The sequence below is a fragment of the Corvus cornix genome, chromosome 2, assembly GCF_000738735.6.
Source record: "Corvus cornix cornix isolate S_Up_H32 chromosome 2, ASM73873v5, whole genome shotgun sequence".
Taxonomy (NCBI): Eukaryota; Metazoa; Chordata; class Aves; order Passeriformes; family Corvidae; genus Corvus; species Corvus cornix.
In genome coordinates, this window is record NC_046333.1 from 121,080,080 (window position 1) to 121,106,686 (window position 26,607).

General features: G+C 39.1%; 1 protein-coding gene across 10 annotated transcripts in view; it reads right to left on the bottom strand.

Annotated features, from left to right (window-relative positions):
• Window positions 1-6,511: 6,511 nt before the first annotated feature.
• Window positions 6,512-26,607, bottom strand: part of EYA1 (EYA transcriptional coactivator and phosphatase 1) — a 163,897-nt gene continuing 143,801 nt past the window's right edge. For 9 of the 10 annotated variants that reach the window (XM_039549838.1, XM_039549837.1, XM_039549834.1 and 6 more), the window contains 6 exons: window positions 20,801-20,859; window positions 20,447-20,607; window positions 20,126-20,240; window positions 19,700-19,821; window positions 17,486-17,586; window positions 6,512-9,948 (listed from right to left, as the gene is read on the bottom strand). In XM_039549838.1, the coding sequence (XP_039405772.1) occupies window positions 9,868-9,948; window positions 17,486-17,586; window positions 19,700-19,821; window positions 20,126-20,240; window positions 20,447-20,607; window positions 20,801-20,859 (639 nt within the window). In that variant the 3' untranslated portion in view covers window positions 6,512-9,867. Of the gene's footprint in view, window positions 9,949-15,921; window positions 16,227-17,485; window positions 17,587-19,699; window positions 19,822-20,125; window positions 20,241-20,446; window positions 20,608-20,800; window positions 20,860-26,607 lie in introns of those variants that run through there. The other variant, XM_039549836.1, reaches the window with a different exon arrangement.

The window sequence follows — 26,607 nt, forward strand, 5'->3', positions numbered from 1 at the left end:
TTGTTTGCCTTCCTCTTTGAAGCAAAGAAAACTACAAGCCACTGTAGATTTATAAGAGTATATAAGGTTGTCAGAGTTGGTTACGGTCTGACTGCTATGGCTCCATAGTTTATTTTTTAATAGTCTATATCACTAACATCACAATTAATCTATGTTTTGGAGAATTGATTATTAATTTTATTTATAAACTCAATGCAGTTGTTTCTTCCTGGCATTGTATCTGTAGACAGGCTTAAATTTTGCATGCTGTTGTTAAGAAGTATTGCAATGAGTTTGAAACAAGGCCTTTCTTCTAGCCATAGATATAAATATATGATACTTTGTTTCTTTTACCCAGGCTGTCTTTGGGAAACACTGAACATGAAGATGAAACAGAAAATTCTTCTTCAAGTGAAGATATAAAATGAATGAGACCTGAGGACCTGACTCGTGACTCCGTGACTTGATTCAAGATTAATTAACAGGAATCCAACCTGTGTAAAAGACAATATGCCATGACAACATGCCACAGCTCTGCCATTCCATGTTCTTGCAGCGTTACTACAACAACTGTGAACATAGGAAATTACTATTGCATAATCCCAAAAGACCAAGGTCAGTGGAGCTGAGGAATGGACTCTGCAGGTATATGAAGTAGGGCTGCATATGGAACAGCTTGAAGCCAGCCGTGGCCCTGCATACCTGGTGTTGAGGCTGTTAATGAGCACAGACCCATCTGCTGCTGCTCTGGGACTCCATTCATGGTGTCACCTCTCTGGTATAACAGAAAAGCAGGTGATGGGTGGCTAAAATACTAATTTCTGCATAAACATGGAATCAAAACAGAGTATCTGGTGATGGGTGGGCAGGACACGTGGTGGCCCTGGGTCCATTTGGGAGCTCCTCGTATCCACACTGATACCAACCACAACTGATGCTAGAAGTGAAATCCAAGTGACAGGGAATGAAACACACAGGTCAGAGGTCTGGACAATGCTTGTTACATGTGTTTCAACATGTTCATGTGCCAGTTCTGCCACAAAAATACTGCATCTTATTTTTCTCAGTTACCCTCTTGCAGATTAAAAGTGATTTCATTTGGTTATTTAGGTGGATTAGTAAACCAAAAGGCCAAAATCAAAATCTCAATATCTCTACTGAATTGTGGAAATAATGGGATTTAACCTCAAATTGCAACTCTGCCTCATTCTGATTCAAAGTGTGTTTGAAGAGGGTCTACTTTCCATTTCCATTTAGAAAGGAGTGGATTAAATGATTTTTTTCCATTTATGAGAGCCAAAATCTTTCTATACTTTAGGCTTCTGAATGAACAGAATGTCAACTCACAAGTCTGAGGAAGTGTAATTAACAGACTGATTTGAAGGCAGCATTCTTAGCTTATATTCAGATTCAAGTTACACAATGAAGCATTTACAATGGTCTATTCTTCTGTTACACAACAATTAGGTCATAATTTCAAACAAGATTTTTATTTCTACAAAATTGTTGGCAGTTAGTTTGTCATCTGGATAGTAAAACCATCTGTCCAGAATTATTCTCACCAGGAAACTGAGGGTTTAGAAATCCCATGTACTTCCACACTTTAGAACGATACCACAAATATTCACCAGAAAGCCACTGTCTAAGAACGAAACCAAGTGCCTTGTGGAACAGACTCCTTCTGCCAGCATGTTTTTAAAATTACTAGAATGGTTTTAGAAACCTGACCAGAGACAACATAACCATTCAAAATCCTGCCAGAGTCCTACAAAAGGTTTGATCATCAGTCTATATTTAGTACAGATGAAAGAGTAATTAGAAGCCTGTGGAAAATATTATTGTCCAAACTGTAACTTTTTCTCCACATTTCAGGTGCAGTATTCTCCATCTCAGAAGAGAAGGAAATGCATTACACATTATTATGGAAGTATTAAATAGTTTCTGTCTCAGATGTCAATGTTTAAAACGCTGGAGTATCATGGAATATGGAGGAGAACATTGCATGGATTAGGTAGAAGTTAAAATGGCAAGAATAAGGTCATAAAAGATCAGTTCTTCACAGACAAATGTGGGAGAAAATATGTCAAAATAAAAAGAAAAGAAAGGAAAAATGAAGAAGCATGAGATCAGTATCTTCTCTCATCACCCAGTGTCCCAGCTCATGACTTGGACTGCTCAGCAGGAAGGAGGATAAACACCAAACCACATTTCCAAGCAAAACATGATTCAAGAACCAAATAACGTCTCCAATCAACATCAGGCTGCCATAGGTTTGTCTTGCTCCTATTCTTAGTGGAAAAAAAGGGCAAATATTAAGCAAAAAGGCCAGTAAGCTTTAAGGGTCTACTACAGATACAGGTCTGCACAGATGCCCATAACTTTCATTGAAACCAATGGGCAACCCAAGGTTGGGAATTCTTAATATACAGTTTCTGTTCAGGTTTTGATGGAAATGTAGTCTTTGACTTCAAGGAATTCCAATTCTGTTTATCTGTAAGAAAAAAAAATCAGAAACTGAACTTCTCAATTGTCGTTTAACACATGTCTGTTGCCTGTGACAAGGAAGAACAGTCAAAAGTAACAAGAGCACCTTCACTCCCAAGAAGGTACTAACATTGCCTCTGTTACCTTCTCAGCACACCCATCCCCTGATTTGGTTCTTCTGCAAGGAAATGCCCAAATTCACTCAGCAGAACCCTCAGATCTGCAGGTTCACACAGCTACTGGAGCAATGGAGAGAGGAATCTGGTGGTATAAGAGCAAGTATTTTAGAAATTCTGGACAAAAAGCTTACAGAAGGGTGGATTTCAACTGGGCTTATTTGGAAATACCAAAAAGAATGCTAATATTCACAAGAACTGACTTTTTCCCCTCCTGTAACTGCTGTTTAAAGGGGATATTGCAACCTTCCTAATTCTATTTTGCTGAGCTTTCCTTGTCTTCTAGAGAACTAAGTATACAGTTTAGGGTTGTTTTTTATTCCAATTCCCCTTTAAAACTTTTTGTCTTAAAACAAAAGGGCTCCAGGAAGGCTCTTACTAGGTATAAATCTGTATGGTTTAAATTGAATTTCAAATTCTCATTTTATAAGAAGGTATCAGGAGCAGTCTATAAGAACTTACCTACTGTGTAGTGGAGATATTACTGGGCTGACCCCCTGTGACCCCAGATTAGTGACAAATACCAAATGGCATGTAAGTAGACTTCTGATATCTATGAGACAGATGCTTTACTGAATTTTAAGTGAGTCACATATAAATAATGACTGCACAGATAGATTTAGGAGCTGGAACATGAATTTAATGCAAAGTTAATAAACCCTTCTGGAATTATAGCATTTCTCGAGGTAAAGGCGAACGTAATGGTTTTGTTTCTATTCAGTTGCTTGTCTTGGTACTGAGAACTGCACTTGTTTACTCTGGAGAGGTGTTTTGCTGGTTTTGGCTGGGATAGAGTTAATTTTCTTCCCAGTAGCTTGTACGGGACTGTGTTTTGGATTTGGGCTGAAAACAGTGTTGGCAATTCAGGGATGTTTTAGTTATGGCTAAGCAGCACTTGCACAGAGTCAAGGCCTTTTCTGCACCCCACCCCACCCCACCCCCACCCCACCAGTGAGCAGCTGGGGGCATGCAAGGAGCTGGGAGGGGACACAGCTGACCCCAACTGACCAAAGGGATATTCCATACCATATGGCATCATGCTCAGCATATAAAACTGGGGAATGAAGAAGGAAGTGGGGGGATATTTGGAGTGATGGTGTTTGTCTTCCCAAGTCACCACTATGTGTGACAGAGCCCTGCTTTCCTGGGGATGGCTGAACACCTGCCTGCCTGTGGGAAATGTTGAAGTAAGTCCTTGTTCTGCTTTGCTTGCGTGCACAGCTTTGGCTTTACCTATTAAACTGTCTTCATCTCAACCAATGAGTTTCCTCACTTTCACTCTTCCAGTTCTCTCCCCCATCCAAATGTGAAGGGAGTGAGTGAGTGACTGCGTGGGGCTTAGTGACTGGCTGAACTGAAACCACAAGAGGTAGGAAAACAGGTATTCAGTCCACCCAGTGGATTTTTCTGAGGAGAGCTAAGGGCACCACTGGATTCAGTGGTGTGATCACATGTCTCAGAGGCATGAGCCCTGATTTATGTGCCAGCTACTTTGCATTAATCAGCTATAGAGAGGCAAAGTGTTTTTGCTCTGCAAACATCATCCTTGCGTTCTTCACTGAGACCTTGCATATTTGAACTTCTCTTTTCTTCCGCTCCCACAGAACTCGTCTGGCTCTCCAGGAGCATTAGCAGCAGGCAGCCTCCCACATAGCTCTGAGTAGGGTTGAAAACAGACTTGGCTTAAAGTCACCTGTATCCCGTGCGAGCGGTCACTAATCACTAAGCTTCTGCAGGGAGGGTGAATAGCAGGAGCGACACAGGACACGGGCACCTCCTGCCTTGTTCCTCAGCATCGGCAGCCTCCAGTCCTGCACAGGAAAGGGATTCCAGCCATCAATCGGGGGCAAGATGTGGTCCCTAAGCTCCTAGTAAGGGCAGGATTTTGTGCATACTTCTGGTGCCAGTAGCTGGCTTCAGCAGCTCCTCACTGAGGCTTCCAGCTCTCTCCATGGAGACATGCACGACCAGCTGAAGCCCTGGATGTCCTGCTGGTGGCCAGCCACAGTGACACTTAGCTTTGCTGAACTTGAGTCCTAACAACATGCCTGGGTTATTCTGTGGCAGAGTCAAGAAATTAATTTGCCTTCCTAAACATAATTTTCTCCATTCTGGACAAGTCAGCAATCTTCCCCACACCTTGCTTTGCATTATATTCTCCTAGATTTATTATGCTACATTTTTCAAATCAATTTATGTTTTGTCTTTTTCTTTCTAACTACTTTTCACCTTCTCTGCATTATATTGTCCATCACTGCAGTCTCAGCTACTCGGCTTAATGTGATATCTAGATCTCACTTCACTTCCACGTCAAATTTGACATGACTTGGCAATGAAGAAAATGAAGCAGACTGGGGCTTCCTTTGAAAATGATTCAACTCCCACTTTAGAAAACAAAGCACCTGAGCATAAGACTGGAAATAGCACAGTGTCAAAGGCCAGCCCTTCAGGAAGCAGTAGAGAGCAAAACATTTCAAAGTGAGGGTGAGAAACAAAACCCAAGCCACAAATACCTCTTCCCAGCAAAAACACTTTCAGCGCTGGGGAAGTGATGGGAAAGGCAGATTGCTAATAACATACTTGTGCCTATATCTGACTTCCACGTTAGCTGGCAACATCATGTGGCTTCCATGAGAGCTACCACATCTGCGTTTTCCTTTAGGTCAATCCAAAAGTTTTGTTTTTCTTCTGCTGTTCTTCTAATATCATTAGCAGGAACAAACAGCCACTTAAAAACCAGAAATGGCAATATAGAATATTAGTGAAGAACAACAACAACAAAAAATCCCTGGAACGTGAAAGTTTATTTATACTCACACAAACTGAAATGCGGACAGTTACAAAGATGGATGATTTCAGTAGTCAAATGTAAGAGCTTTACTTATCTTTCATATCTGTGCTGGAGAATGAGAGTAAGGGACATTTTCTATTGCAAACCGTTTGCTTGAAGTCACTTAGACAACAGGTTCAGTGATAGACCATTTTAATTTTGCTGTCATAACTAAGCTTGGCAACAAATACGTCTATCCATATTTGTATATCTAGCCATATATGTATGTGTATATATATGTATGTGTATATATATGCATACATATATTACAGAGAAGTTCACACAGTTAATAGGCTGTGGAGGGAATTCAGGACATGTACCCCAGAGATTTCCATCTTTGCTGTGTCCTTTCTGCCACATGAAGGTGCATCCCAGCTGTACAGAGGTAATGGGGACAGGGCAAAAGTTTCAGGAGGAGCCAGAAGAGGGATGGCAACCAGCGCCCACCTTGATTTACACCATCATCCTCTGAAGGCCCATACTGAGTTATGTGCTGTTGTTCACCATGCTGTGGCCAAGCTGCCATCCACACCATGAAGTTGGTGGGATAGGGTAGCCAAGAGACTGTGGGACCTCTCACCAGACCCTTGTCCCATCACATTCCTGGGCACAATGCTGAGTAGCTGCTAGAAGGCCATCTAGGAGTACTGGGTGCTCCACGCAGTGACCCTCCCAGTTTCCTACAGACTCTCTTTGCAGTTGCAGCCTTGTAACCCTCACACCTCTTCCCTATTTTTTTTTATTTTCCAGCCTGGGAGATGACTGTTTCCTCCTGGATTTTCCCATTTTCTTCTAGCCCTTTGCCTGCACAAGAGAGCTGGACAGTTTTGGTAGAGCCAGTCCCCGGCTAAACAGAGAATGGCAAAAGTGGCAGCTGTGCAGCCTTGCCATTGACAAAGAACAGGAAGATTAGGACAGGACTCTGCCTCTCTCTTGGCATATGACACAAAGAAACATGTCTCTTGATATCCATCCTCTACTCATGTTGCAGGGCAGAATTCAACACTGAGAGAAGCAGAAAACTGAAGGAAAAGGCAAAAAAGAATTTCTAATTGTATTTTATTGGCTTGCATTGCAAGCATTTTTGAGACAAAGGTACCACTCACTGAGCATGCATTCCAGTCATGAAAGACATAAATAATAATAATTACTATATTTAATTTCACTTTCTTGGCACTACCTCAAAGTTACGTGTGTTATTCTTAGAATGAAAACCATTACAGCTGAACATTTTTATCAGTGAGCATCTAAGAAATGGAAACTTCAAGTGGTGCTGACATGTTTTAAAAAGTGGACCCCAAGTTTATGAGCTGCCTACATGAACTCCTTCACTCTATAGGACTCCTCTCTTTCTTACAAGATTTTGATTTAAGAAGGGTCTTCATATGATGCTCCTTAAAAAAGAATTATTTTTCTGATTATTGAGAATCTCGGAAAGAAAGACACTAACTTCAGGGCAGATTTAAGTGCTTACTTCATTGGACTAATTTCCAGCATCATTGGTGCTGTGCTGAAAACATATAAACATAATTCAACTCTGAGCATGCAACTTCCATGGTGGTGCCAATTACGTAGAAGGAGGTCCTTAACTGGTCTTGGTTTTGCTTCTATTTAAGTCTCACTAGACCAGAAAGTGAGTGTGTGTGATAACCACCAGGCAGTCAAGGCTCTCACTGATGGGCAGAGAAGCAAAAAGAGATCTTCACCAGACCATGTGTGTATAACAAAGCATCTGCTATTAAAGGGTGCTCACTGCCACTCTTCCCAATTTAAAGGGCAGCCCTGCTCCAAGCTTGAAAAAGTTAAATACCAGTCCTGAATTCCCAGATGTTCAGGTCTGTAGAACCTCAGAGCATGGGAGACTTCTTGTAGCCTTGAGTGAGAGGTCTGAATGGTGGACTCATGCATTCAGCACATGGATTGCTTTGGATGGCAGAGGCACCATGGCACCTGAAGTTCAGGCATTTGCTTCTGTGAGTCACTTAGAGACACATTTCCAGGACACCAGGGCCTTATTCTGCACTGACCATCTCTAGCTGCTGCTGCTAAGAAAAAACACTGCTGCTCATCTAACTGAGCCTTCTGTAAACTAGATGCAAGTATTCTTTAACCTATTTAACATCTCAGCTGGGCACAAGAAGGTGAAAAACGTCTCTGGCTTGGAACAACAAAGAGATGAGAGATGTCTCCTCATTCCCAACCCAGAGGGCAGAACTATCACAGACTTGCATACAAGACAATTGTTTAATACGTTCACAAATCAATTTTATTAATTTAAAACAAAATTAATGAAGAAAAATTCTGTACACGATTGTGGACACAACACACTTTTTGTACAATAAGGCCCAGATAAACTTTGTTATTTTTTTCAGTCAGCAAGTGACTAAAAATTGAAAAGAGCCAAAGAAAAATAAAAAAAAGACAACCAATTCCTCCCCCCATCACTGTCTACTTTGTTTGAGGAAAAAAAGGCTAATTATAGTCTCCATTCTAAAAACTACCCACAATGTGCTTTATGATGTATGTGAGTACTGCATGAGTGGCAGCACTCATACTGGGTAAAGCAAAGCACATGTGCAAGTCTTGGTAAGATCAAAACCTCTCTGTTGGTACTAAAGCAATCCACAAACATTTTATTCTAGCAGCAATACGATTCCTCTAATAGAGAAGGGTGCTGATTTGTAGCTACATTGGTGCTCTGTAGCTTTGCAGGTAGCTGTTTCAAGGCTGGTGGTTTTTTAAAAAAAGAAAAGAAGAAAAGCCAGAAAATTAACGAAAGGTGAGGCTTCTTTTTAATAAGATATTTAACTGGGCAAAGGGAATTGGTACAATTCAAGCCAAAAAGTCAGACTAACTGTTTATTTAACCAAGTAGCTCACAGACTTCAAGATCAGAAAAGTCACAAGTCACAGAAAGACACAGTTTAGTTTTGTCCTTTAAGTGAGCACAGACAAAAGCAAATTTTAACTCCTTGGTGATAACCATTTCAGCATTTCCATTGCCGGCAATGGATGTTATATCTTAGGAAAATCTGACTCCTGGTGGAAGAGGATTAAAAAACTTAAATGTATATGAGCATTCTTGTTTAATTTCTCCAAAATATTCTCATTTCTAATTTCTAAAAATATTAGTGATGATAGTTTCCTTCATTTTTGGATGAGACAAAAGCTATTCAATACCAAGGTTCCAGTTTAAGTTACATCTTAAAATATATTTGTGTTCTTTCTCTATTTCTTTATGGAATGACTCTCCTAATTAATTTTTTAATACTCTAAGAAAGGGTTAATATGTTAACTTTAAAAGAGGAAACAAAAAGACAATAAAGGCCTCCTCTTCACTAGTATTTTATCTGTATTTGCTTTGACTGGGGGGGACACAAGAAATCAATCTTTTCATTATCAGTGGGTGAGAGAAGAAAATGGCAGAGAAACAGCTGAGAACAAAACCCAATTCCTATTGACACTTGACATCCATGCTTTTGGTCTTGACAAATTTATCTAAAAAAAATCCATTATCTACATATTTATATCCAACACATTGATAAGGCACTGCACAAATTTGTGCACACGTGGCCTCATTCTTCACCACAAGGCATTACTATCTTTCAATAGCATTTACCTTAACAATATGTAAAAGAATCATTCATTATTACAAATTTACACAAAAAATTCTTCCTGTACACGATTGTCTCAGTGATGTACCTATTAGTTTAAATTAGACATATTTTAAACTACTCTGTAATGTGCTAAAATCAAAAGTAGTTGCTGTACCATAAGGCAAAGGCTTATAATAGCCTTTAATCCTATTATACATATCCTCAGTTATATGATGTCAAAATATAGTCTGTTCATAAATAAGTAAAGATGTACAGAGTACCCTGGGTATGAGAAACCAAAAAGTAAACCTTCTTTATAAGAAAATTACTCCACTGGTATTTTGTAAAATCTCAGTCTTCATTGTGCAATCAAGTTTGCTGTGTTGAAGAAACGGCGTGTGTCACATTGAAGAGGCTAAAAACGAAAAAGCATTTGCAGGTCCTTTTTCTTTTCTTCACAGGTATGAACCTCTTATTTCCTTTTCTTTTTTTTTTTTTTTTTTTTTTCTTTTCATTTTCTTTTTCCTTCTCTATTTCTTTTTGGTAGCAAATATGGTAAAGATGAGTTGTTCAAAGACTCGCATGGCTTATTTTCGTTGGACTCGCAGTACCGGAGCCAACAGCTGTTCTGAAGAAAAAGACATGCTCCTCCGTTTACTGAAAGGGCAAGGGTTAAGACCAATTGCAGCTGTACGTCAACATGTTGAAATCATAAAGTTCTGTAGTCCAATGCTGACACAAGACACAGGCATCTCATCCACGGGCAGAAGGAGGCTCTGAGGTTTGAAAGTGCTGCTAAGCTGCTACAAGTACTCCAGTTCCAAGGCATGGTGAAGGGCCATAAGGTCAGAGTGGCTCGAGATCCTCCAAAATGGCATAGCATGCTGTGAACAGCACAGACAACATGTAAAAATAACCCCAAGCATTCTGGTATTTAGACCCACCCTTTGTCTTTCACAGGGATGAGAGAACACTTGGGGGAGAGAAAAAGAGCTCTGAAAACCTTGAGTCCTTCATGTTTATGTCTGGTTTCTCTGACCCACCCTCTGAGCATAAATTTTCAATAAGAGCAAATCTATTTACAATAGGAACTACAGCAAACACATCAGGACATCATAAGGAAGGGAGGGACTTCTAATCTCTTTATATGAAAAACAGATTGCAGAACTTGTAGAAGAAAATATTACTTCTGGAAAAAAATAAGACAAATAACATTTACATGAAGCATGTGGGTGATCTGAGGAAAGGAACAGAAAGAAAATAGAGAAAGTGAAAGTGTTGTTTACTATCAAAATTTATTTGCTCCTTGTAAAACTACTCCTGGCAGATGAGTTAAAAACAGAAATGGTGATTCAGAATAACTCATGTGTTGCCCACATCACTTTGAAAAGAATTTTATCCCAGTGACTTGTGTAACATTGGTCATTGCTAATACTGATCTTAAAACATCTTTTCCATATGGGACATTAAAATGAATACATATTTTTTTCCTATTAGTTGTAACAAAATCTGTCTGGAGCACAGATACTTTTGCAAAGAACCTGAATAAACCAAAAACACAAATCCCAGGAAAAAGCACAGATTACCTCATTCATGAAGGGTAAAAATCTGATTAGGAACTGTCTTTATACTTGAAACAGGGGATTATAATGTCAACAAGAACTTTTGCGTAAATTAAAAAAAAAATAGCCATTAGCTTTTGTCAGGAAATCATTCTATAAATTCCATGGGAAAATAGTTGCAATTCAACAGTATTCTGGAGGCAAACATGGCCGTGGTCACCTTTTCATTGGGTCAGTTTCTGTCCCAGCATCTTTAGGAGGCAAACCACAAGCAATTTATTATCACATTAGCTTCTAAGTTCCCCAAGCATTTTATCTATGACTTCTCAAAGAGGCTTTCATCATCCTACTTTGGCAGCTCCTGAGCAAATTCCTAATTCCAATGGCAAAACTCCATCTCCTCTGTCACTTTTATTCTGATCTCCTTTTTTCATTCTGGTCTTCTCAAATTTTAAGTTAGAGAAAAGTTTTGAAAAAAATGTTAAACTCACTGTTTCCAGCTGCATGTTTACCGTAATTTTTACACCTGTCTCAGGAGGCAAACACCTTAGCACAGAGCCTGTCACATCTTCTTTGATATGACACTCCTGGGCTGAATGAAGATGCAATATGGATGCATCAACACCTGCCCACATTCAGAGTATGCCTAGCTTCTAGAGCAAAGGAATTTCTTCAGGAAGAAAACAAAATGAACCCCAAGAAAACACCATTGTAACAGTTTCTGTTCTGCTTTGCTTTGCTCCAGAGTGTTACAAAGCCTTGAGAAACAGCTGACTGAATCTCAGCTTGAAGATAAATTCATGAGCGATGGCTGACAATGGAGAGAACAAAACAAACAAAATTCAGAGACAATTGAGGTGTTTTTGGAAAAAAATGCTTATGATATTTCCAAAACACTTTTATAGATAGATCCTTTGCTTAAAAAGGAAATGTTAAACACTACAACACCTTTTTTTTTCCTGCATCTTCAATCTGGACTTACACTGTACTGTCTCTATGCTCCACCAGCAGTAGAAAGCAGATGTAGTTAGCTCACTCAGTTACAACTCCACGTCTCAGTGTCTTCCTTATTACATTTTACAGGCAGCTTACCCTCTGTGCTCTGTCAGGCCAGACACTGCTGCTTTCCAACTCACAGATTTCCTAAAGATGAACTTCTTGCACCATGTCCAGGAAATGAACCAGCAAGGGCAACATGAAAGAAGAATTACTAGTCATGCCATTCTCTGGACTTGGTAAAAGCTTCTGTGCACCTATCTCTAACTCAGGCTGCAAGATCTTTCTGGCAGAATTTGTAATATCTGGCAGGGGTACTACATCAAGGACAAAGGGACACAGGTTCGTGCTTGCAGCAGGTCCATGTTGTGTTTGCCAGATGACTGCACAGGTCAGCGATGCTTGGCATTGCTGCCTCCTTTTCTTGTGAGGTTGCAGCTTCCCTCTTCCTTCTCAAAGCCCTGTCAGGTAGGACACAGCTGCTCTCCCTGACAGCCAGCCATAGCTCCCTGCTGCTCCTCTCAGCCAGCTTGGCAGCAGCTCTGCCTTAGCCACTGGGTCAGGGAGGTGTAAATAGCACACCTATTATGTGGCGCGGCGAAGAGTTTGGTGGATACCTGCCTCTGCAAAGTGTCTCTGCAGAAGCCAAGAGTCAAGGACATGGATGCCCTCCAAGGTCATGCAGCAAACCAATGAATAGGGAGAACTATAGGAATAAATTCTTGGCTTCCAGCTCCCACCTCATGCAGCTCCAGCTTTATACTGCTTCCCTAGTAACAACCTCAGCATCACAGAGCATACACACACCAGGCAGATAGAGCAGTTAAAGACTCTGAATGATTTAACAGAAGGTTTAGCTTCTGCTAAATCAAATTACAGCCCCTCTTGCTAGGTGCCCATGTGCAATATCAAGTTTTGGATTACCCTGTTTATGGGTCAGCTGTTCATGGTCAGATTTAAACCAAAACTGTAAGCAGTCATTATTTTGACTATATCTTTCTATTTCAAATTCAGTTAAGTATATTCTGCTTTATTTATGTCTGTCTGTGAAAGGATTATACCTATATTTACTTCATGCAGTTACGGGAATGAAGTGTGGAATGATACTAGAGAGTCTCATGAAAAAAAAGAGGTTGTGTAAATCTCAGTATCATAATTATTTTCAGTTCTCCTGCATGCAGGTCGAAAGCATAGCCGCACACTCCCAAGAAATAAAGCACGCCAGGAACGTGGTGGCTGCATGGGGCTGGAATTTGCACTGACGCCCTGGGCATGGCTGAATGTGGCCAGTTCAGATTTCTATCAGTCTGATCCTACAGTACAGCCTTCAGAGCTGTGAGAAGGGGAAACAAACCTGATACAGACCTATATATATCTATATGTTTGCGTGAATATATAGAGTCTCACACGTGTTCATATATGCATGTGTTTTCATGAGGCATGTACATTAATTTTCACCCTAAGATAATAAATGATTGTATGAAACTAAAACCTTTAAAATAACAAAATTATCATACATAACCTTATATACTCTTCCTGTATTAACATACACTGTTTATTCACATCTACTTAGCCATGTCAAAAGCGGGAACACACCCATGAGACGGAAGTGTATTTTCTCTTACCAAATGACTGGGCAAGAGATCCTTGGTATATATATGTACTAAATATTGCCTTCAAAAAGCCATCCCTGCCAACACTTAGCACACATGTCATGCAGAACACTTCTATTCTGAGCAAAGCAAGAAATGCTAATCTCGCATGTGTTGCTGCGGGAGAGCGGATGACAAATGCTAACCACTAATAAATAGGTGGTGAAACTGGATGCATTAGTATCTAATGAAACTCTAAGTGTACTGTTTCAACATCTTCCAAGTAAATATGGAGATTCTGTCTTTTAAAAAACATGAATTTTTTGGTAGATGATACTTAGTAATAAAACATCTATGAATTTTTAAATGATTTGATTTTTATGACATGTTGAAACTAAATATGGTGGCAAAAGTTTGAATTTGGTTTTGATGAAAAAAGCATAAAAAAATGAAACTACCAATTTATTAAGCCTAATAATTAGAGTATTATTAAATAACCTAAAATATTAAGCTATTTTATTTCTGAAAGAGAAGTAATTTTATTTTCAGCATGTACCTACTAAAAATACAAAACTTCAGCTATTTTACTCCACAAAATAGAGTGTTTCAATTAATACACATGCAAAACAAATCCATTTTTTGATAGCAACAACAAAAAGTGCGGACTACCCTCTATCCTCTCTCCCTTAAATGAATACATATTTATACAAAAAAACTTACTCCTGAGATTTGTGATGGATTTGAATAGAAAACTCATCAGTTTTTGTCATCTTTCACGGTATTTTTGTTGTATTCCTGCCAGATTTGCTAAGCGGCCGCCTTTACTTCCTACCCCAAACCTGACCAGCACAGTGTGACTGTGAGCTTAAAAGCAGTGGCATATTGGATACCCATTTATATTCTATTTATTGCTCCACAAAGATTTATGATTTTTCCTCATGATTTCCCTCCAAGGCAGCACAACCATTTTGGAGACAAAGGGAGAAGCCCATTTGCCCAGGCTCTCCTGAATCACCTGATGTAAAATCCAGCTCCTCAGTGCAGAGAGCTTTTGTCTCTTCTCACAAACTAGAAATACTTTGGAGAATTCTCCTAAGCAGAAAAATTCAGGAGTTGGGGTTTTTCTGTCTTATTTCCCAAACATGTCCCCAAAAGCAAAGGCAAAAGATGAGCTCAAACAAGACAAAACAAAACAAAACAAAACAAAACTAAACAAAACACAACAAAACAAAACAAAACACAACCTCCAAACCCAAAACACAAAACAAAGCAAAGCAAAATAAAATGCTGAGACAATGGAGTCTCTGGCAGAAACCCGCAGAAACTTATACTGAGAATGGCAGTGTCACTGCAGTGGCACTCGGAGGCGGCGGCTCTGACCCACATGGCACCGGCACTGGTGCCAGCAGCTCCCAAGCACCCTTTGGTCTTTCACACTGGGTGCTCTCTGCCCTCCTCTGCCTCTTTTCCTGGGGAAGCTGATATGAAGGTAGCAACCTTTGTGTGAACCCTGGTGTTACAGCCAAGCTGGCTGGTTGCTGCACTGATCCAGAAGGGTACGATTATTTCTCAATCCACAATGCAAACACCTTGAGAATTTTAATTATCTCACCAAATATTTTGCTGGAAGTGACAGCTAAACAAAGGTGTCAATATCATAGTTTGACTGAAGCTACCAGAAATGTAACAGTGTGCAGTTTCTTCAGTGTATTATGTTTACTTACATCAACCAAAAGAGGCATTTAATGAACAAACTGTTTATCCTAAATATGTTTCTCAGTAAAGCAGTGATCTTTTAAATGGTATTAAAAAGATTTTATTATTGAATTTTTATACTAATGGCAATAATAAAAAGATTTTAAATGTGTCTTTTATTTTTCCTTCTGCTGTATTGATTCAAGATTTTCCATGAATTAAGGACATAAATGAAAATCTTATGATGAAGCAATTTATAAATGATTGGTAAATTATTCTTAATAGTAAAACTTAACTTTCTTATCCCCGAAGCTGGAAGCTCAACTTTTTTTTATTCACTGAATGAACACAGAATAAAAAAATCTCTTGAATTAAATAGGCTTGAATTTATATGCTCACTTGAAAAGACTCGTTAAGGTTTACATGTAATCAATGAAGTGCTAGCTAAAGAAGGGTGTACTGTTTATGCTTTAAGCAGTGTAAAGAAACACACATATATTAATGGCTTCACCACAGGCCAAACCCCTACAGAAAAGTGCTGTGCAAAGGGGTAACAGAAGACCTGTCCCTTCTCTGAGAATACCACAAAACCTGACATGCTGACAGGAAGGAAGGCAAGAAGGAACCAGCTACCAAGATTCAGGGGATAAGCATGATAATGGGGTGGTACGTTGCAGGACAGTTACGCCACTTTGGATTGATATGCTTTGGGTACTTTAGTGGAGGTAAAGCTTCTGTTTTGTTTGTGTGCTCTCCAGAGAAGGTCCAGGCTTTTACTGTTTTTTAATACAGCAATACAATTTATTCCTTAGACAGGGCACATGCCTTTAACATGAATGCACTAGGGTGCATTCCCGTCCTTGCTCCTCCTAGTAACCCTAAAAAAACCTTGAGGAGCAGATAACAGTTAAGACATCATCAGAGTTGGCAGCAGCTCCTCATACTGCAAGGCACTGTGTGGTTTCTGCTCTTGCAGAATGTGAAGGACAAAACTTAAAGAGGCAAATCCTGCTTTCACAGTGTGAAATGTTGATTTCTTATTTGATGTAGTAAGAAGCAGGACAACAATCACAGAAGCATTTTCTAAATCAGATTGATAGTTTATGCAGAAAGGCAGGACTGCTGATGTACTTATTGATTTCTCTGGCAATGCTGCAGCAGATAATTTAATCCAGAGCATCTAACATGCTTCCAACCTGAAAATTCCTTCCACCAAGAAAGAATACACAGAAGTAATTGCACAAAGGAACTTTCTATACTGCTACTCCTCTTAGTGACTGGAAAGGCTTTTTCTTATGCTTTTCTGAATCATGTTTCCTGTTGAAAAAAAGCATTGAAATAGATAATGTTACCAAAAGGACTACTCCTGCCATTATCATATACAACACTATTTCACCGAGCAACAGAAAAGGAACAAAGAGAAGGAATTTTTTCCCCCCGATCTTAAATACAGCTTTTAAAATGTAATCATTTGCAGCGGGAAAACATTTCTCTGCAAAGATGAAAGGCATTTCTGAAGGAGAAAGGAGCAAACTGCTCCCAGTTTCAGTCTGCCAAAGGGATATATGAAACTGAGAGTCTGCGAAGTGCTGGGACGAGCCGGGAACCTACCCGCAAGGCTTCAGGGGCACAAAACCCAGATTTCATGAAGCAAAACCAGTCAATGGTTGTTAAAACACCATGTGGACTAATTAGTTTTACTTCTCCAATTTAGAAAGTCACAGTGGAAAGAGATAGAAGTATCACAGAGAGTTTTGTGGTAAAAAAGCAGCTGTGTAAAAGCAATTTATCTGTGAAAGGAAGCAAGAACAGAAACATCCATTTTCCTGCTCTTTCTCCTATTATTCAAATAGCCAGTGTTATGCCTCATTCCTCCAAGAAATGAGTGTGTATCTGTAGACTATCTTGGGTAGAATAGCAAGGCTAGAAATAACGCCTATTATTTGTGAGTGGGAAGTGTTACTTTTTATGCAGCTTAATTCACATTGAAAAAAAAAAATGAATTATTCCCTTCTCAGTGGAAAGCAAAAAATAATAGACAGTCAAATAGTATCCACTGTTCAGTTATCTGAGGTTATGAATGCAGGCCAAGCCACAGGTTGTTGCCTGAATGCAGAATCCAAATTATGGACACACAAGAAATTGGAAATTCCTGTATACCTACTCCAGTCCTACATGTCTTTTCAAGGTGTGACGTATATGTATTTCATACAGGCAAACAGCATACTGCCTTTGATCGGTAAGAATCACCATATTTTGCTTACATTCATAACATCCTATGTGGTATTTTCAGTTGCCAAGGAAAACAGAACTATTAGTTCTTGGCACAAAAGCCAAGGTCCATTTTCTGGTCCCTTTTTGAAATACATCAAACATAAATAGTTTAATGTGTCTTTTGGAGAGCAGCAGGGCAAATCATTATCTATAGTCTTACCCAGCTTTCTACTGGATATGGTCAACACAAACTTCATAAGGCGAAGATATCCAACCTAATGTCAATGTATGCTGTCCCATGTTGAAGAGAAGACAATTTGTCAGACTCTTGAAACCAACCCTCACCAAAAGAAGGTCATTACCTTTTTTGCACCTTGTTCTTCTTCGACACCATCCCCTATAACAACATACACTACTTTTCTTCCAAATCTTTGAATTATTCGTTCAAAACAACTTTCCTTTCCTGAAAGAAAAGATCAGACTATTCAGGGTAGGTGGTGATGGGATGACATCAAATAAATAACTTTTTATCCTGGATCTTCCCATCCCTTGGAATTCTTAAGTAGAGCTACAGGGAGAGAAGAGTCTGTCCCTCAGAACGGTGTATCAAGGCCGATTGCAGCACAGATATAGCATACTAGAGGACCAGAATATCACCTATCTTGTCTCATTCCCTAATATGGCACAGGTTTTGAGGGGAATTTCCATACCAGGAGAATTATCTACCATTTGTTTATGACCAGTAGCCTGAGTTAATTGATTGAATCTGAGTTGAAATTCTAGCTTTTTCTCCAAAATCTGTGACAAGATTAATCACAGCTCCTAAAACAGTAGTACCCTGACTTAGAAGGTCACCCAAAAGATTTAGATTTAAATGCCTATAATCTAATACATGGGCCATGTCCTTGATCCTGCACTGGGATCCATTAACATGGGTCATTCCTTCCCTGCACACACCTAGGGAAATGATCTCAGTGCTCCAGCCCTATGCACAAGTACCACTGAATCACAAAAATGTTAAGGGATGGAAGGGACCTTAAAGATCATCTAGTCCCAACTCACCCTGGTATGTACCAGGACACCTCCCACTAAAACAGGCTATCCAAGGCCTTACCCAATCTGTCCTTGAACAATGCCAGGGTTGGGGCATCCACAGCCTCCCTGGGCAACCTGTTTCAGTGTCTTGCCACCCTCACAGTAAATAATTTCTTCCTAATAGCTAACCTAAATTTCCTCTCTTTCAATTTATACCCATACTGGGAAGCTTCAGGTACTGGTATTGAGAAGCCAGAAAGCAAGCAAATGCTTAGAGTTGAGTTTTCTCAAATGTCCCCCTTCTGAAAGGTCACTTTAGTCTGGCCATGGGACATGCTAACCTGTGTGTCTACAGCAATAGATGGGAAAAATTGTGGTTTTTAAAATAGTTGTTTCAGCTAAAGAACAATAAAAACACAAGAAAAAGTAAGCTGGAAATTAAATGAAGTTTTCTAGCCATTAGAGAAGCCAAACTACTTAATGATACCCTTTAACAGTAGTGCCAGGCATAAGAAACCTCCAACACTAAGTTGAAACAGCATTTATGAATCATGGCATGTTATGAAAATCTCATGGTTTCCTGTGACAGTCAGTGACAGAACACATTTTTCCAAAAACATCCTTCTATCCCATGTAGGTGAAGTCACAAGTGAACATTTATTAAAATGTTTTCATTAAAATGTATATTTAAATTATTATATTTCAAAGTTATAATTTACTATACAGTTTTTACAGAGGGCACTGCAACTTTAATATCCAGGAAACAGCTTTAAATCTTTTATGGTAATGCTTTCAAATTTCTCTGTAAAACTCTGAACAAATTTTTGTTTTGTCTTGTTTAAAAAAAAAGAAAACCCCACAATTTTTTCTTGACCATTTGAGCTTGCTGTATTATAGATACTTAAGAACACATGAAAAATGTTTTTGTGTAGCCCACAATTTTGAGGGAATCTGAGAAAGAACAGATATGTCATAATCACATTAAAAACTACAAACACCGTTGCCATCTGGTCTGGGGTACTACTGCATACTCAGAATAACATCTTTTATACTGAACCAGAAAACAGAAATAAACATTTGCCTGGCTGAAGCTTATTACAGTCAGTAGGAAGAAACTTAATAATTACATTCTGCAGCAAAACATTCTTGCTTCTGGTAAATTGTTTACCAAAATTTGCTCCAGAGCCCATGCAAACAAATGGAGCCAGGGCTTACCTTTACAGAATTTCTCCTACAGCTACTCAGGGAGACTCCTACACAGCCCCACAGTTTCAAGAAATGATGGAAAAAAGGCAACTACATTTCTTCCTAACAGAGACTGCACCACTGTTAATAGAGCTATACAAAGCTTTCTCCGCTGGATCATGACACATTTGAAAAGCACTTTTAGGATGCTTTAGCAATGTTTCATGAAGATCAGGTGTTACTAATCTCTGTATTTACCACTGTGAAAGCATGTTAGAATTAAATATAGGCTACTATACCTTTTTTTTTTTAAAAATACAGCTTTAAATGTATACAGCATGATAAAAATAGCTCACCTATTTTAGTTGCACTGTAAATATTCTCTATGGGAAATACAACCCCTAGTCCATACAACAAGACTTTTGCCAGAGCTGGAATTAGCTGAGTAGTTGTTACAAGAATGTTCACACAGTTTGTCCTATGGAAGAGAAAATGCATATATCCTTTTTTAACAAAGCAAAACAGAAAAAAACCAAAACAAAACAATAGAAGGAAAACCTTATCCCTCCCATTGGAGCCCCTCAATATTATTATTATTGCCACTTAAAAAGAACATCTCTTTTTTTGCCACCTTACAGATGAGCAAGGTGTGGCACGGTCAGACCAGAATAAGGAATGAGGATAAGGTCCTCCAGGTTCAGCATTTTGCCCATCAGACCAGACAGCCTCTTCCAGATCATCATCAGACACCCTAGAGCTTCCTTCATACTCTTAGTACTCACCTCGAATGAATGAGGGTGAGTGCTTTCAGTGCAAGTGTTAACCAAGAATCTGTCAAAGCTTCAATTTCTGCTCTTAGTTGTAACCAAGCCTCTCTTTTTGCTGGACCAAGGAGACCTGTGGAGTAGACAAGGGCATGTCTGCACTGGTATTAAGTAGCGCTCTGGCATTTTCCTTTGCTTTCACTAACTCAGACAATTTTCCACACACTGCAAACTAAACAGATCGCTAAGCACTGCTATGTTAAAAAAAGGAGTAGAAACCAGTTCTTCCCATTGACAACCTCTAATGTGTGTTTGTTAGATAACTCCAGAGTCACTTGCCTCCAACATTGTTTTTGTAGGTGTTGTATATCTCTTTTACTCGTCTGTAGCGGAAGGCCAGTTTTCGCATCCAGTCCACTCCTCCGCGCACGCCGGTTGCCAGGCACAGATTGGCGCTGGTGGCAGCTGCGGGAAAGCCGTCTGTTCCGAAATTATATGTGCTAGGCAGACATAAAAAACCCCATAGATGAATAAAAGGCAACAGGCTACATTGAACCACCAGCTACTCACCTGGCTGGGCTGCACAGGAGATAGTTAAAAGAGAGCAGGCTACTCTGAGCATCCCAGCAGCCCATCACTTGCCCAGGAAGGAAGAGGCAAAGCAACTTTTTATCTTAAGGAGTTCTCTTGTACCTTAAATCTTGACCGTTGTCATCTGAAGACACGTCATCAATGTGAACCTGGTCGCATTCCTAAGGTGACAGAAAGATTTTATAATTTTCCTGGTTTTGCAAATCTTGAAAGCACAGCTATAAAAAAATCTATGAACCATCTAGTCATCAGGGACATTTTTAATTGTGGAAATCAGTAGATGGCAGTCTTGCTAAAACAACTATTTTACCTATTCCTTGTGCTCATTTCTTAGAATAAATGCACACCATCATTAGCTACTACTGTTAAATAGCGTTCCAAAAACACATTTTTATGTTTAGAAAGGAAAGTGGTTAAAAACAATTAGCATATGTGTTCCATAAACGTTCTTGTAGCCTTTCAGGTACCTTAAAACATCATGCTGCTCAAAGCTGATTCAGTCAGTGCATAAGTGTAACTAAAACCAGACATTTTGGTAAAAGTAACATATTAGAAAAATTAAACCTGATGCTAACCGCCAATGAAATTATGACCTCTGATTGCTGTTGAGCCACACACCAACACAGCCTGAGGCCAGTGTTTCAGAGGAGTGCAGATGAAAAATCTGTTCCTAGTTTGCCATTCATTTGAGAGTTGTGAGTTTCCTTCTCTCTCTTTGGTCTTAGTGCATGAAAGCAGCATGCCAAGATGAAGAAAATCTGAACAGAAATACCCAAATCAAACCATCTTTCTTCAGCAGCTTGTCTGCAAACTAACACAATGCATTAAAAATTAGCTTCGTCCATCACTAAATTAAAAATCGCAATGCATGTTGTTTATCCACAAAAAGCCCCCATTAAAACATTACTATTAACATTTTAACTGTTGGCAGGAAAACAAATAAGCCTCTGACACTCTAGATCAATATCAATTCAATGTTTGTAACAATAATAGATTTTAATTATTTTACTAATTTCCTCTTCTCTCTCCTAATGTGAAGTCTTATAACAAATATGATCTATTTTAAAGATGAAAATGCTGCAATCCTTTATTTTTGTGTTGCTTTCCTCTGAACAAATTTTTCTCTCTCCATGGATTTGTGAGGAAGGGAGGGAAGATAGAAGTGGAAAGAAACTCAAACCAGCTGTTCCCTAACAGAATTAAAATCATGACCCTCAACCCTTTTTCTAAAACATCTATTTTCCAGCCAACCCTCTCCCAGCAAGCAGCAAGCTCCAAGGAGGAAAAGACTTTGACCCTGTAACCTTCTCCTCCTCTCCTGAGGTCAACAACCTCAGATAAGAAAAAAGCTGAAGAAGCCTATGTGGTCTCACATGGTGGCTGTGGATTCTAGATTTTTAAAAACATTCATTTACGAAAAATGCCTCAGAAACTTGAAATGTTTTGAAGAACAAGGTGTGGTCTTTTGCACTTGTACAACATATTCTTACTGTAATGCTTACTCTTCTATATCTTATGCATAGGCAACTTGTGCTAGAGACAGTGGTAGGAGTGACAACCAGCACAGGAGAGACAATACTACATTTGCTCATATTTAACCACCATACAGTGAATTTCCTCCTCAAGCAGACAAAATGCATTAGATGTACAGACACAGCAGAAACTGCAAGTGTGAGCATATGTTGCCAGGCTTTGAAAATCAACTTGGCTGAAAAAAGAGCCAGAAGCTTCTTCAGCAAGTTATCAAATTCACATAATTTTTTACTATTTTTCTGTTTAAAGCTGAAAGCAAATGTCCATCCAAATGCATGCCACATTAACAATTCAAATATCAGCTGAGTGTAAGCCAAAGAAGAGACACCCTCCTGAATTCATTAGCTTCCCACTCTAGTTACTCTTACAGTGCTCAGTGATTTCTCCTTCTCCAGCTTAGAAACTATGAATGGCAACTGCAACAAGCTGCTGGAGAAGAGAACCCAAAATAGAAATCTGTGAAAAAGAAATTATTCTTTTAGTAACCACAAAACTAAAGGAAGGAATAGAAAATCATCTCTGAGCAGATGAAGGAAGGAATAATGCAAAAAATTTCCAAATTCAACTCAGAGAAAAGATAGAGGCAGGAAAAATGAGACTACTACATCTTAGATACCACAGTTAGACAGAACCTGGGGACTTGGAACTTTAATTCACAGTGCAAGATCTTGGGACCATCACAACCCTTGGGACATGACAGACATTCTCGCCTTCTGTTTAACCATCTGCTTGGTAGGTAGAAAGTGAGAACTGCAGTGATACATTAGAAATAGAAATTGTGGCATCAAAAGAAAGAGGTATTTTGGAGAGAAAAACCCAGAAAATAAATCAGAGACTAAAGATTGGTGGGGCAAAGGTACAGAAACAGTGTCAAGAAAGGAAGAAAAATGAAGAAAATGTCACAAGCACCACAAATTTCAGAATATAATAAGAGAGAGTGTCCTCTTTTGTCAGGAATACAAGAAGGAAAAAGACAGGAGGGGAACAAAGCACAAGAGATACATGCTATAATTTAGAAAGGATTAAAGCCCACTGTGATTGACACTACGTTAGAGCTAAAGGGAGGTCACAAACAGTGCACGACTGTTTTGTTCCTTTTGAATGGCAGGGCACATCTTTGAGGCTAAATGTGAGCTTTGAGTGCCAGGTATTTTTTCACGCTGTCTAGCTGACTTGGACTTTGGGCTAATGAGTGATGGCTGCATTTTTCGACCCCTGAACATGGTAAGGAAAAACACTCATTTAGCAATTGCTGTTTTAGCAGAGAAGTTATTTAGGAGTTATTCTTCAAAGAAGCCAGTTACCTGCCCATCATTCATTGATCTGGTCCATCCTTCCATCAGAACCCCTTGTATTTGTTTTCACCTGCTTGGTTTGTGTGTAGCATTCTGTTTGTGAGATACCTGAGGTACTGCTCAGTCCTCTGATTAGATATAAGCAAGCACACACAGAGTCAACAACTTAAAACAGCCATCAGCTCAATATGCATAATCAGGGGTACGGTAAAACACTGCCCAAAAAATAAAGTATGCCCTTCCAACAAGAACACATAGACTCTAAAATGTGGTATATATATACATAGATGCTAAAATCCTCAAGTACTTCTCAGAAAGGCTTCTGTGAGGGAAGCTGACTTACTATAGGCCAAATGGCCATTCAGAAAAAAAAAGGTTGTTTGCAGGCTTATGATTTCAAACTTTCACAAATGTATTTGATGTTTTTGTGAAATTTTCATAGGAAATACAGTACTAGAATTCTTCCCTTAATTTCTCTGGCAAAGTGATATCTGAAACTAATACTGAAAGTCCCTGTAGAAACACTGTTATTTATGCAGATGTACTTTATTATGACAGAATCAGTTTAGCAGTCAAGTCCAAAGCAGAAAATTGAAATTGTGGGATTCTCTTTTAAAATAGGCTGAATTGGCAAGTAAGGAGCAAAATATCCTGTGGCTTACATATAAACTTATGCAGCTAGCTGTGTTTTGCTCCTAAAGGCGTTGACCTTGCAATGTCAGTGTTCCCAGTTTGAAAACTTCAGGAGAAACTACAAGTGATAACCTGTTTGTAGTAAAGATTTGTATTTCAGTCAGACAGGCTGAGATGCAGCTCTGCACCTTCAGATCAATCCCTGGAAAGCAAAATGCACTTGGTATCATTTAGAGATAATATTTTCAGGAAAAATGGGAGTTGTCAGCATGTGTAACTTGGCAAATCTATGGATAGTAGCTTAAGAAGTTACTGCCCATGCTGTCCTTTTTTGCTCTTTCATGCAGCTAGCTTGCATGGATTCATGTGTTTGTGTCCTTCAGACCTTTCTGTGCCACAACTGGTAGCTTAGCTTGAATCTCCTGCAGCAGCCCAATTAAACCAACAGATGTTGCATGGAATAACCGAGACTTGTTTCTCCATTCCCTTCCATCAGCTCTGCTGTGGGGCCTGAAGCAGCAGCAGATATGTGCTTGCAGGAGCAACTTAAAGCTGTTGCAATCATTAGCTAAGTGAATGTCTCCAGTGAAATGCAGCAAGCCAAAGATAAACAGTAATCAAAAATGAATGACTAGGGGAGTCTAGCCTAAGATTTGTACATGGAAAGCTTTTGTCTTCTCCCTCCTCCATTCCCAAAGCATTTGTTACCTTCTTCCTGCTAAGTTTTCTTCCTTCTCTTTTCTGTTTTTGTATGACGAGCTGAACACTCCCAGAGATGCTCTGCAGTCATCATTCACAGCTCTTAAAATGCCTGGACCTATGTAGTCCTCTGGAATCATTCCTTTAAACTAACTTAGGATCTTTATAAAGATTCATATGCAAAGCATTAACTTATGGCAGAAATGTTCTGCAAATATTTATATTACTTTGCTCTGTCACTACCACCCGTCAAGTTGTGTACTTCTGCCATAATTATGTAAAATACGCTTCACTACTCAATTTACTGTAGGAAAATTAATAACAATAATTAAAAAAAAAGACATTAAGGCTGTTATAAGAGTTCTCTTATCTGTGCCAATACTACATGCCAAGTGGAGTGACGCAACAGCTAGCATGCTGATCCTCTACATTTCTGTGTTGCAAAACTAACAAAAATAAAACTAATAATTCTGCTGTCTTTGAATAAACACTGACATAAGGTAACTCTGGACAAGTCTGCACATTATAAAGGGGAATAACGTGAATAATATCAACATAACCTCAGAGGATGCCGAAGTATTACAGTTTCAAGTCTGCTGATTATAGCTAAAATATATTTCCACATTTGGTTAATCTTCTTAATTTACTGTGAGAAAACTAACACCACACTGCCAACTAATTGTTTCAATACCTTAGTCTGCAAAGTCAAATGAGAGAGGAAAAAAAACCCCAACCAACAACCACCCTTCAGAAAGAGCTATTTTCATTTTGCCTTTACATCAGCGGGCCCATTGAGACATCCTGGAAGCTGGCCAACTCACAGGAAATGATTGCTGGGATTCTCTGTTCCTCTCACATCTGTCATTATGCAATTATATCCACTGCTTCATTTTCCCTACTGAACAGTAGAGAAATTTGGTCATGTACATGTGAGAACAGATCTAGCAAAACAAGTTAAAGATGCAATTCTTTATAAATGTGATGTATCCGAAAAAAATAGAAAAAAAAATCCCCAAGCATACACTGCTGCGTTTTTAATGCAGCTTTTTAGGACAGAAGTACCTCTGTTTACGTCTTTTCCAGGAATAAGATATATACCCTTTCAGCTGTATGTACCCTTTAAGACTATTATCTGCTCCACAAATACTCATCATTCCTATTAGCCATCACAACCTGCTTCTTTGGGAATCACAGAGTTACAGATTGTCAGAATTATTTTTTTTCCAGGCAAAAATTACATATTCCAAAGCTAGTTTGTGAACGACCATTTACCACCACCCCCCCAAACTGTTGATTTCTAGTTTTTTTTACTCATAGTTCTGACCATCTTCCAGCAAAATGAAAAGCAGATTGCTTCAACCAGTTTTTGTTCTAATTTTAGACAAATAACAAGGATCCCAACACTATTTACAAGCATTCTTTAAGCTTTAGAAGTAAACCTCTGGCTTTTACTTGGCTAGAAGGATAAAATCTCTGGTATGTACAGGTTAGAAAATTGAACAACAGCACATCTATATCCTCTGTCCATTTATATATATATATGTGTATATATATATTATGACCTGTGCCTAATGTTCCTCTACTGTACTTCTGTGCTTGCTAAATATAAAAAACCCTCTGCACTTCCTTTCAAGCTGAGGCAACAAAGGCTGAAGTGCTGAACTTCCTAACCCATCATCGTGGAGCGCCTGTTAACGCACAGCACAAATCCATGTGAAAGAGCAGGGACTGCAGTTCGCAGGTTCTCAA